The following is a 12,406-nucleotide window of genomic DNA, read 5'->3' on the forward strand; positions in this document are numbered from 1 at the left end:
GGGAAATGACATTTAAGGGTGCATCACTGTGAACTGGCACTGGTGCCAGTGGTATTCATAAATGCTATCCTGCAACCTTGGGGGGTGTGTTTCGCCACCTCCTTTTAATACTTGTCTCAGTGAGGTCAAGTGCTTTGCCCAAATGCATACTCTAGTTTCATTCCAAAATAGCTTCTTTTTCTCACATACAGAAATAGGAGAACTTGAGATACTGAAAGAATGGTGGTAAAGCTAACCAACTTTTCTTTGCCATGGTTTTTACCCCTTTCTATTATTGATCAGAGGTACACTTTCTTTCACAGGAAGTGTTGAAACAGAGGTAAAATAATCATATGCCTGGATGGGACGCTGGCTGAACCTGGCTTGTTTGGTTAGCTGCAGTTCTCATCACCTTTGTCTCACTTCCTGGGTATCCAGACGACTGAATGTTCCATAGGTCATTTTAAAATTCCAACAGTTAACATTTATCAAGTGTTGTCTACATGCCAGGGGTGCTGTTAAGTAGTTACAAATATCACTTCACCTAAGAACCAAGACTCAGGAGCTAATAACGACTTGAGCTGTGTAGGAATTCATGGTCATATACGACACCAGTGGAATGTTCAGTGGAGTAGTAAGCTGTACCTTTTCATTCTTTGCTTCAGTGTCTAGTTCAGCTATTTTAGCCCATTTCTGCCAAAAGTTAGGATCGTCTAAGGAAATATCTGTTCTGTTTCCTGAAGCCACAAAGCTAGCCTGCGAAGAAAACAAGAGTCAATAAACTGCACGTAAGCACAGTGCAAATTAATAAACACTGTGTATTTCAGATGTGCTAGAAACTTAAGTATATGGTCTACCTACATTCAAAACCAACTCCCTTAAAAGACCTTCTACGATGTATGTGAAAATCTCAAAGCTTTTCTTCTGTTAAAGATTGGGTGAGAAAATTACAATTTCAACCCATGGAATCATTTTTTGGGAACTTAAACTTGGAAGTAGGAAGGCAAGTCTTAGAAGACCATGGCAATGTGCTAGTTGGTGTCAAGAGAAGGGTTAATTCTTACAACTTTCTAGGCTTGGTGTGGTGGGTCACACCTGTAATCCTAGGAGGACCTAGGAGGACCTGTGACTAGGAGGACAAGGCAGGAGGCAGGAGGACTGCTCAAGGCCAGGAGTTTGAAAATAGCCTGAGCACCATAAGTGAGACCCTGTGGTGCTACAAAAAATTTAAAGATTAGCCACACGTCTTTAGTTCCAGCCACTTGGGAGGGTGAGACAGGGCAGCATTTGAGCCCAGGAGTTTGAGGTTACAGGAAGCTATAGTAACACTAACACTATTAAAAAAAAAAAAAAAGAAAGAAAAAAAGAAAAACCCAATTTTCCTAGATTTAATCTTTCTTTCAGTTTAAGAGTCACCAAACGTCTGCTGCAGAAAAGGTACCCGGCTGGGCAATATGAAGTGTAAAGATAAGACAGGTGATGGATCAACCATCTCTCCTCTTCCAGCAGCACACGGAATGTCCTACTGAGAAAGTCCCACCAGAGTCACCAAACAGGTCACAGACCTCATACAGAAATCAGAGAAGCCTGAGAGTGGTCTGTAAGTTCCAAATCCAGTGATCTGAGCAGCAGAGGAAACAGGCCCCTAGACTAGAAGCCGAGAATCTTCTACTTCTCTATTTTTAGAGATGAGGTCTTGCTCTTGCTGGTCCCTTACTTAGGAAACCCTAGGACTATTCAATCAGTGAGTACAGCTCAGGGTATATTGCTCAGGCCAGTCTCCAACTCCTGAGCTCAAGCAGTCCACCCACCTCGGCCTTCCAGAGTGTCAGGATTATACGTGTGAGACACTGCACCCAGCTTGAAGCTGAGAATCTTAAGAAAAATCTCATTTTTATGAAACGGACCAAGTACTTACTTGAGGGTGAGGAATAGTGTGTTCGCTGGAGGTTTCCACCCTGACAGGGATGACACTGTTCTAAAAGGGAGGGGAGCCACTCAAAGGTTTCAAAACGAACTATAAACTATCTCATCTGTCCTGCCTGCTAACCATCAGCTCTCAGCGGTTGAGAGAGGCATTTTCTTCCTATGGTCCCTCACTATTCATTCTTTCCCCAAGGACCTGCATCTCCAGAGAGGTCCACAGACTAGCTGTGCAGCCAGGCCATTTTCCAGGGTTTGCATGTGGAGAAACAAAAGCCTGCTAATGCGGGTCAGAGAATCGACAATTCCCTTTCCCTCCCACCCTCGACGCCTCTGGAGAGAAGCGCCCACACCTTGGCGAAAGTGGACCCTTTGCCCTCAGACTGGATGGTGATGGTGTGGGTTCTCCTCTGCAGAATCTGGTCTATGTCCTCTTCACAGAACTTGGAGCCTTCGTCTTCTTCATCCATTAAGGCTCCATAAGCCCCTTTCCGGAGCAAGTCCTCTACCTCCATTTTTGAGAGCTGCTGTACCTGGAAAGGTCAACCAAAGGCTATTCACTAAGTGTACAGGAAAAAAATTAGCCTCAAATCCAGTCTTTATGATTATGCAAACTCCCTTCACTAACTGTACACGTTAGAACAAAAGGGACCTGGGCACAAAGTTCAGAAAATGAAAACCCAGAGAAAGCCCCTCTCCCCCAGAGGGGGCAGGCAGACAGTCCTCCACAGGGCGCTCTGGGACACACCAGCACGTGATCCAAGGCCTAGCACGCAGCAGGACGTCAGCTACTATCAAGCGTCAGACGCCATTAAAACCACATACCATTAAAGAGGTATTTTTGACATCTTTCTTTATATTTTAGTTTGAGCCTGTATCTTTAAAAAATCTCCAGATGTACTAAATGAGCTGAAGAACAGTGATTTATTCATTATTAAATAAATATGTACATTACTATTGGAAATGATGTCATTTCTTAACTAAAAAAATAAAAAAGGATCCCGTGCCAAGTGTGATCTTCTCGATGCTTGATGAAAACAGGAAATGGTGTTCAAAATAGCCTTTCTTGGTTCTAATTAAGAATCTGGTTCTCTTTACATCAGTCACAAGAGGGAATTCCATGACTGCCAGCATGGGTAACTTGAAGGATTATACTAGCAACACAAGCATAGCTAAGAGGATATAGAACATCGGCCCTAAAGATGACTTGTTTAGAAGGTTCTGGTTCCCAGTCACTGACGCCCTGAGCCCAGAGATTAAGGAAACACTCTATTTTGTTTGACTACACTTAGAGAAATTTGAGAATCTTGGCTGCAATTTTTATATAAGATTTTAACTGTCATATTTCAAGCTATTAATTTCTTCATTCATTTAATCACTGACCATCTTTAACATGCTGAGCCGGGGGGACACAGATAACACTGGTCCCTTTATACCCTCAAGGCTCAGAGTCTGGAGTATGAGGTAAGGACTGGTAACAAGTACATATTTACATGGTTAAGAGTGTTAAGATCCATTGGCTTCTAATGGGCATAGTTAAAAACTTTGTTTACTGAAATGTGATACCGCGTTGGGCAATCCTGACACGTAATTGCTCATACAGATTTCCGTTATCCGTCTAGAAAATGCCGAGACCTGACTCTGAATCATCCCTTACTGTAGGGAATTCCCCAATAACAATGTGAGGGCCAACTCGATATAGTGAAAATGAACCCTGAGCCAGCTGTGGGAGAGAGAGGCCTGAACTGTGTGACAAGCACTCCGAGAGGCTCCTGAGCAGGCCTGTCTGACTCACCCCATTGGTGCCGCCCTTCCGGTTGATGTCCTGAAGCACAGCCTTGTCCAGCCCCAGTTTCAGGCTGGCCTTGTCAAACATCTCCCGCTCGTAGGAATTCCGAGTGATGAGGCGATACACCTTCACAGCTTTGCTCTGGCCTATGCGGTGACATCGGGCCTGAGCCTGGGAAGAGGAGGGTCACACACACCATGTCACCATGCATAGCGGCAGTCCTGGGAATAGGGAAGTGCTTAAATACCATGGGGTGTGAGGGGCCAGTTCTCCTATGAGCCATGGGACTGCCTCCAGAACGGAATCCTGTCAAGTGTCAGCCGTCACCTTTGGGGTCCCTCATTTCTTCTCCCACTGTTTACTGACTACTGTCCACCAGGGATAAGGCAGCAACATCGGTGTGGTGCCCTGCTTCTCCAGCTGTGGTCTGAACAAGGGGACTGTCAGGACCCTGTGCTGCCCTCAAGCTGCCAGCACCACTGTTTTACTTATACTACAGAAATTTTCAAACATAGATACAAATAAAGAAAAGTACAGTGACCTCTTATGGACAATCTCATTTAATTCTACCATATCCCTACGCTCCAAGATAGTCAGAAAGTAAACCCAGGCATCACACTGTTTCATCCTCACACATTTCAAAATGTATTTCTAAAGATAAGAACTCCTGTAAAATACATCACATAACCAGTGCCACTCTAAGTTAATTCTTAGTGCCTACTATCTAGTTGGTGTTCTAATTTCCCTGCTTAGCTCGCAATTTTTAAATTGTGCTTATTTGGATGAGGAGCCAAATAAGGCCCACAATCACCATCAGCTGATGTGCTTCAAGTCTCTCGTAATCTATAGATACTCCCTGCCTTCAACTTCTTTTTTCAAAAGCAATTTGCCAAAGAGATCGGGTATCTGTCCTACAGTTCCCACAGTCTACATTCTGCCAACTGCATTTACCTCTAAGCTCTGTATCTCCTTTAAACTAGGAGTTACATCCCGAGATGTGACCAGGCGAAGAGTATTTCACAGGTAATGTTTCAATTTCCATCATGAAGTGTGTGGTACCTGGTTATCTCTCTTTTGAACTGATGATTATCGTCTAGATCCACTACTTTATCAGAGGTTACAATTCCCCTCCTCAAGTTTTTGGTAGGCGAGTTCATATAGGAGAGACAAACTAAATGTTTGATTCTTTCTCTTTGAGCAATTTCCAAAATAACACCTTCTAAAAGTTGCCAATGAAGATTTTTATTATTATTAGTTTTTTAAGGAACATAGTGAAGCCATGCAGATATGCATATATATCGTATGTTTTATTGCACTGCAGTTATTATTCTTATTGCTGTTGAAATTTGGCCTGTGGAAGCCTCTTCAAGTTGGCTGCAAAGTTCTTTTTTTTTTTTTTTTTTGAGACAGAGCCTCAAGCTGTCCCCCAGGGTAGAGTGCCGTGGCATTACAGCTCACAGCAACCTCCAACTCCTGGGCTCAAGCGAGTCTCCTGCCTCCGCCTCCCAAGTAGCTGGGACCACAGGCGCCCGCCACAACGCCCGGCTATTTTTTGGTTGCAGCTGTCATTGTTGTTTGGCGGGTCCGGGCTGGGGATTCGAACCCGCCACCTTAGGTGTACGTGGCTGGCGCCTTAGCCGGTTGAGCTATAGGCGCCGAGCCGGCTGCAAAGTTCTTAAACATAACCTGGTCAAACATGGAAAGGAAGAGGACCAGAATAAACTGCAGTGTTGGAACGGATCTGGAGTATGAACTCATGGTTAGGTGTGCATGTGTGCACACATACACGTGTGTACACATGGATACAGACGCTGGCGTGGATATGTGTGATTTAGGTCTATATGTTATATCAAAGACAGCAGTCTTTTTTTTTTTTTTTTTTTGAGACAGAGTCTCACTGTGTCACTCTCGGTAGAGTGCTGTTGTGTCATAACTCACAGCAACCTCAAACTCTTGGGCTTAAGTGCTTCTCTTGCCTCAGCCTCCCAAGTAGCTGGGACTATAGGTGCCTGCCACAACGCCTGGCTATTTTTTGGTTGCAGTTGTCATTGTTGTTTAGCAGGCCTGGGCTGGGCTTGAACCCGCCAGCATCGGTCTGTATGGCTGGTGCCCCTCTCACTAGCTACGGCCGTCTAGCCAAAGACAGCAGCCTTCTGACCATTCTCTTGCTTTGTCAATATACTCCACTCTCCTCTGTATACTTCTCAGTCCTGCATTCGGCCCCTTTTTTTCAAGGAGTCTTAGTTTGTTTCAATGGGAAATGGTTTTTATTCTCCCTGAGTAGGCAGCAGAGGGGTGATTACTGACACTGGGAGGGAGGGGTGGCCGTGGCATGTGTGCAAGTCCTGAACACCCAGGGCTCCTTTGTTTTGAACAGAGGTGGCCCAGAGCAATGAGGGATATGGCTCTCCCTCCACGGTGAGTTAGTGGCAGAGCTGGGCTGTACCCTTCTTGCTCTTGCCCTGTTTTCTTGTTCCCAGAGTCCAGAACAGCAAGTGATGGGACCCCTGGCTCTGAGGCAAGGTTATTTAAAGGAACCGAGTATCCCAGAGAGTGTAGTTTGAAGGCACCAGGCCCAGAGAGAAGGGAATGAATCTAAGCAGGGATGTGAAGTCTGCCCACCAGGGGCCCACCTGGTGCCAGAGTCCCAAGGACATGGAGTCCTCATCCATGCCCAGCCCACATTCTCCACCCAACCAGAATTCCTATAACTCAGTGCTAAGGTAGCCCCAAAGACTGAGAAGGCCAGTTAAGTGCTGGGACAGAAGAGAGGCCACTGGGAAGGGGACACAGCAAAGGGCTAACATAGCAGGGCCCAGAAGGCCCCAGGCTGTGTACAGGTTTCCTTTGCCTGGGCCAGGACACTGCCTGCTGCCTGGTCACTAGATTACACAGATCCTCCCTACAATAAGCTTCTAGTTAACTTTGCTGCCCCCAATTTGAACAGCCTGATCTACCAAGTAGTTCTTGGGGCAGAGGAAGGCAGAACTTATGCTCTACTCTCATTTTCTCAGATTTTTTTTTTTTTTTTTTTGCAGTTTTTGGCAGGGGCCGGGCTTGAACCTGCCACCCCAATATATGGGGCTGGCGCCTTACTCCTTGAACCACAGGCGCCGCCCGGCTTTCTCAGACTTGATTACAATGATAGTTACTTCTCTGGAGACCTACATCCCACCGAAGAAGGAGCCTGTGGCTGGCGGGCAGGAGTTTATGTGCAAGGCCACCATGTGTCGGCAGTAGCACAGACCAGGGCCACCAGCAGAACCAGAGCAACGGTCTTCACAGTGCAGAAACAGCTCACTCTTCCTCTCTCTGGCCAGGCTGCAGGGCAAGTGGCTGAGACAGTCCAGCCACAGGTGGCGTGAGGAAGTGGTATGCAGAGACAGCAATCTGGAAGCCCCAGGGGTGCTCGCTGCTGCCAGGCTGGTCATGGTTCCTAAGCCGCCTCAGTGGGCAGACACAGGAAGTGCGCACAGTACACGCCACCACGTGCACAGAGCAGATAAAACACATCTGCAGGGACCCCGATACTTCGAGTTTAAATCAGGACTGTGGGATTTTAATTTCATCAACCTCACATCTGTATTTCTTTTCAACCATGTTAAAAAGCTTGATCTTCCTGGGAGGTGCCTGTGGCTCAGTGTGTAGGGCGCCGGCTCCACATACCAAGGGTGGCAGGTTCAAACCTGGCCCCAGCCCAAACTGCAACAACAACAACAACAACAAAAAACCTGCAAAAAGCTCGATTTCCACCACACCAATATCATTACTCGACTGATTTATCCTGTAACATTCTCAAAAAAAAAAAAAAATACCATTACAACTCAACCAAAACATAGTTACTAAAAACAATATCAGATTCATGTCTTTGCCCCACCACTTAAGGTTATATTCCACTAAGTATGTACAGTCAAATTACAGTATTTCAAATACACACTTGAAAGTAGGTTTCTTTGGCTGCAGTGGCAAGGCTAATAATCCTGAAACAATTTTTTGTTAAATCTAGGATTGAGCAATGAGTAAAATATACTGGGAGTAATGGGAGTAAAGGCTTTCACTGGAGAGGGAAGTTATTAACATGACGAAAAAGGAAAACTAGAACATAAAGTCTGCGGTGTCTGAATGGATTGGAGGTGTCAGCGTTAGCTCATGGTTAGGAATACATACAGAGACGGAGACGGGTATATACTGTGTGTACATTTATGTATGCATATACATATACAAACGAATGCATATGTTATACACATACACACATTTATATTCCCTATGTATGTGAGACGGCCTCAAAGCTGTGTCATGCCAGGAGCAATGAAAACACCTAACTTTCAGACCTTCTAGACGACATTCTCCATAACACAGAACCAAAGCATGTTAGAGAAATGGCTAATTGTGGGCAGCTCACAGATAGAGAAAGTATGGGAGGGGCCTAAAACATATTACTGTGTCAGATGTAAGAAAGTATTCAAACAATGATGGAGAGATACCAGAACAACACTTGAAGCTTGACGAGACTTCAACTGGCTAAGTTGAAGACTATCTGACCATCAAAATAAAGACAGTAATAGACTGTAGTCCGCTGAATAAAAACAACCCAAGAGTCCATACTAACGTAAATAAACGTGAGAAAGAGGGGAAACTCTTCTTTACATACAGTAGAATACCAACTAACATGAAGCGTGACCAAGTAAAAAATTACCACTCTGTAACCATCACTGTGATGACTGATTCAGGCAAAAATAATCAATGGAAGGTGAAACAGGTGGGTAAAACTTTGATGAGGAACAGCGATGGGCTCAAGGAATTGCTCCAAAATTACTTACTAATTTCAAAGGGAGAAGTAGCAATTCCATAAGGAAGAAATATGACAGACACCACTTAACGAAGTGATCAAAGTCAAATCATCAGACAAATGGACGCTGTTATTCCTGATGTGGGATACTGAGAAGGATGCATCATTCTGTGCTAGTACTCAACCTGAATCCAATCTCGAGACAACACAGACAAAACCAAACTCAGGGACAATCTCTAAAACAACTGGTCAGTACTCTGCAAACACTTGAAGCTCATGAAAAAGAAAAAACAAAACCAAAATACACTGAGGAACTGATCCAGGTCAAATGCAACGAAAAGAGATACGACAATTAAACATAACAGGTGACACTGGCTTGGATCTTGACCATGGGAATAAAAAAGTGCTAAAAGATGTTAAATGAAATGACAGAACTTAAATATGGTCTGTGGATCAGAGAGCAGTATTCTTAATTCCTGATTTGGAGAACCAAACTGTGGTTATACAAGAGATGGTCCCTGCATTTAGGAAGTACATACTTATATCCTTAGGGCATAAATGTGTACAATGCCTGCAACTTACTTTCAAATGGTTTAGGAAAAAATGATGTGTATATCAGTGTATGTACAGAGAGTAAGAGAGGACGAAAATGACAGCGTGAACTGGCAAAATGTAAACACAGTGAATTTGGGTGCACTGGAATTCCAAACTGAAATCATACCGAAATGGAAATGTATGAAACATCAAATACAGACCCTTAAAATAATTCCTCTCCAGGAGTTATGCTGTTCTCTTGGCACACAGCTGGATTCAATTGTTTCATTTCACTTTAGGATTTTAGGAATTGGCTTTTCTTCCCATTAATTTAACCACACTGAAGGGAATGGGGAAGAAAATAACTAAACTAAGTAGCTTTAGAAAAGGGTACCTTGATTACATGCTGTCATAAAGACCACAAAACCCACTGTAGACCACTATTATATTTTGGTGAATTTATTTTTCACAAAACGTGGGTTAGCAATTCTGAAACTACTTGACGTATACACTAGGGTTGAATAAATGAGTAAATACACTGTGCTATGATAATAAAATAAATTCAGGCTTCACCCTGCCAAGAAAGAAGTTAAAAACGAAGAGGAGAAGGCTGTACTGAACACTGTGATGCTGGGCTACACCCAGAAAGCTCTGTGCAGAGGAACACACACAGAACACCTGCAGCAGAGTGGGGTGCACGCTCACGCCAGCACAGGCATGCGTTTCCTAGCTCCATCTCTGCAGACAGGCTAGAAGCAGCAACTCTCCATTGTTGGTGGGCGTACCTAGTAGCCAGACCGAGGTCTCTAAATGTCATTCTCAAATAAAAGGAAGCAGGGGTCCTTGGAGAAATGGTCGATTCCAAGGCTGTGGCAGGAAAAAACATAACACGGACTTGAATTTCTAATACCTTGTGGTGCCAGAAAGTAAGGAAGTGCTCAAGAAATGACGGGAATGTGTCAAAAGGACACAGAAGGCAACTTAAAGATGCTGCCCATGGTCAAGTCTAAACAACGGGAAAACAAACGATGAAGGAGACAGATTATAAAGTATCTGTCAGTTCACACTGACGTAAGTAAATGGCAAACAAAGGACAGCTCTTCTTTATAGAATTCCTACCAGTAAGTGTAGAAGGAATGATGCAAACAGCAAATTACCACCAGCTAAACACCATGATAACAATTACTGAAGGAAAGAACCATTGAAGGATAAGAAATCCTAAAATTACTGGGCAAAAGCATGATGAGAAATAGGATACTTATGAAGTCTCAAAACATCGACTCACAATCTGCTTAGTGAGAAATATGGTAGAAAATACGATAACCAAGTGATCAAAGCTATAACACAAGTAATAAGATGAAGTGACACCAGGCACCTCCTGAAAGAACGCATCGAGGAGGACACATTACCACTTTTATAATATTCTTGCCCCAAATGCACAACCCCAAATTTAATCATAAGAAAACATCAGACAAACACAAACAGGGTTATTCTACAAGACAGTGGATTAGTACCCTTTAAAAGTATCAAGGCCAGGAGAGATTAGGGGAGATGAAGGAGCTATCACGTTGAGGAGTACCGGCAGTCAGGACTTCTAAACAGAACATAAGATCCTGGATTTTATCCCAATCAGAAAAACAGTATTTGTAGGAAGCTAGAAGAATATGAATAAGTCAGGCTGGGCACAGTGGCTCATGCCTGTAATCCTAGCACTCTGGAAGGCCAAAGAGGGTAGACTGCTTGAATTTAGGAGTTTGATACCAGCCTGAGCAAGAGTGAGACCCTGTCTCTAAAAACTAGCTGGGTGTTGTGGCGGGTACCTGTAGTCCCAGCTACTAGGGAGGCTGAGGCAAGAGGATCACTTGAGCACAAGAGTTTGAGGTTGCTGTGAGCTATGACACGACAGCACTCTACTGAGGGCGCCAAAGTGAGACTCTGTCTCCCCCTCCCAGCAAGCATATGAATACGTCTACAGATTAGCTAAGAGTATTGTATCAATGTCAATTTCCTGTCTTTGATTATTATACTATGGTTTATAAGATGTTAACATTAAGGGCAGTTTGGAGAAGGGTATGCTTGAGATTTTCATGATTTTCATAATTTTTAAAAAGTTTATAAAATTAATTTGGTTTTATAATGATCTAAAATATTTAACATGGTTCCAAAATTCAAATACACAAAATGGAAAAAGTAGCTTCAATCTCTGTCACTTACAAACTGTTCCCTATCCCCTTCTTTTTTTTTTTTTTTTAGACAGGAGCCTCAAGCTGTCCCCCTGGGTAGAGTGCCATGGCATTACAGCTCACAGCAACCTCCAACTCCTGGGCTCAAGCGAGTCTCCTGCCTCCGCCTCCCAAGTAGCTGGGACCACAGGCGCCCGCCACAACGCCCGGCTATTTTTTGGTTGCAGCCATCATTGTTGTTTTGGCGGGTCCGGGCTGGGGATTCGAACCCGCCACCTTAGGTGTACGTGGCTGGCGCCTTAGCCGGTTGAGCTATAGGCGCCTAGCCCTATCCCCTTCTTTAAGTAACCATTTAAATATAAAAGAGTTTTGGTGCGGCACCTGTGGCTCTGAGGAGTAGGGTGCCGGCCCCACATGCCGGAGGTGGTGGGTTCAAACCCAGCCCTGGCCAAAAAATAAAAGGGTTTTTCTTTTTTGTTTTAGTTTTATGCTTGGTGTGGGAAGGGAAGAGAAAGACAGATACAAAGATACCCAGCTTTTTCATATAAATACTAGCATACTATATACACTTTTCCACCTTATTTTTTTTTCCACTTTGCGATATACCAAGGAGCTGATTCCATAAGCAGCATACAGAGACATTCCTTATTCTTTTTGCAAAGGCTTATATACTTATATTCAGTCTTCTATTGCTGGACCACTGAGTTGCTTGGTCTTTGACTTATAAAATTAGCTGCTGGGCCTTCTTTCAGTTATCTTTAGTAGTACCAAATCTCCATTACTCGAACAAGATTTGATGAGTAGAACTCTAACAAGTAAGGAAAATGGTCAAGGTCAATAATAAGGTTTATTGTTCAAGGCAGTAACAGTATGTGACCAGTAAAGTACCGATACTGATTCTTTTCTGGCTCAATATGTGGTATTGAGGGTAAATCACAAGAGGGAGATGGAAGTTCTGAGTACAGGTCTGATGCAGGAGTGCTGCAGACACCATTGATGCCTTTGTGGCATCCACTTCTTCTTCTTTCCCACTACCAGAACCCTGCCCCTGACAGGCAGCAATGCGTTTGTCTGGAACCATTTTCCACCTCTCAGGGATAGTAAGGTAACACTCCTGAACAACGAGGTGCAGCACAGTCTACTCGGGATATCCGCCAAGGTCCTGCTTCCCTGTAAAAAGCAACATGACCTCTTTCCTTATTTTTCCTG

The 12,406-nt window shown here is 44.0% G+C and overlaps 1 protein-coding gene across 4 annotated transcripts in view; it reads right to left on the bottom strand.

The window, feature by feature from the left end:
• Positions 1-12,406, bottom strand: part of CHD6 (chromodomain helicase DNA binding protein 6) — a 148,325-nt gene that overhangs the window by 54,042 nt on the left and 81,877 nt on the right. For all 4 annotated transcript variants that reach the window (XM_012803928.2, XM_023511919.1, XM_023511920.1 and 1 more), the window contains 3 exons: positions 3,698-3,862; positions 2,256-2,435; positions 625-735 (listed from right to left, as the gene is read on the bottom strand). In XM_012803928.2, the coding sequence (XP_012659382.1) occupies positions 625-735; positions 2,256-2,435; positions 3,698-3,862 (456 nt within the window). The remainder of the gene's footprint in view (positions 1-624; positions 736-2,255; positions 2,436-3,697; positions 3,863-12,406) is intronic.

The sequence above is a fragment of the Otolemur garnettii genome, unplaced genomic scaffold (assembly GCF_000181295.1).
Source record: "Otolemur garnettii isolate 467f Iridium unplaced genomic scaffold, OtoGar3 scaffold00023, whole genome shotgun sequence".
In the NCBI taxonomy this organism is placed as follows: domain Eukaryota; kingdom Metazoa; phylum Chordata; class Mammalia; order Primates; family Galagidae; genus Otolemur; species Otolemur garnettii.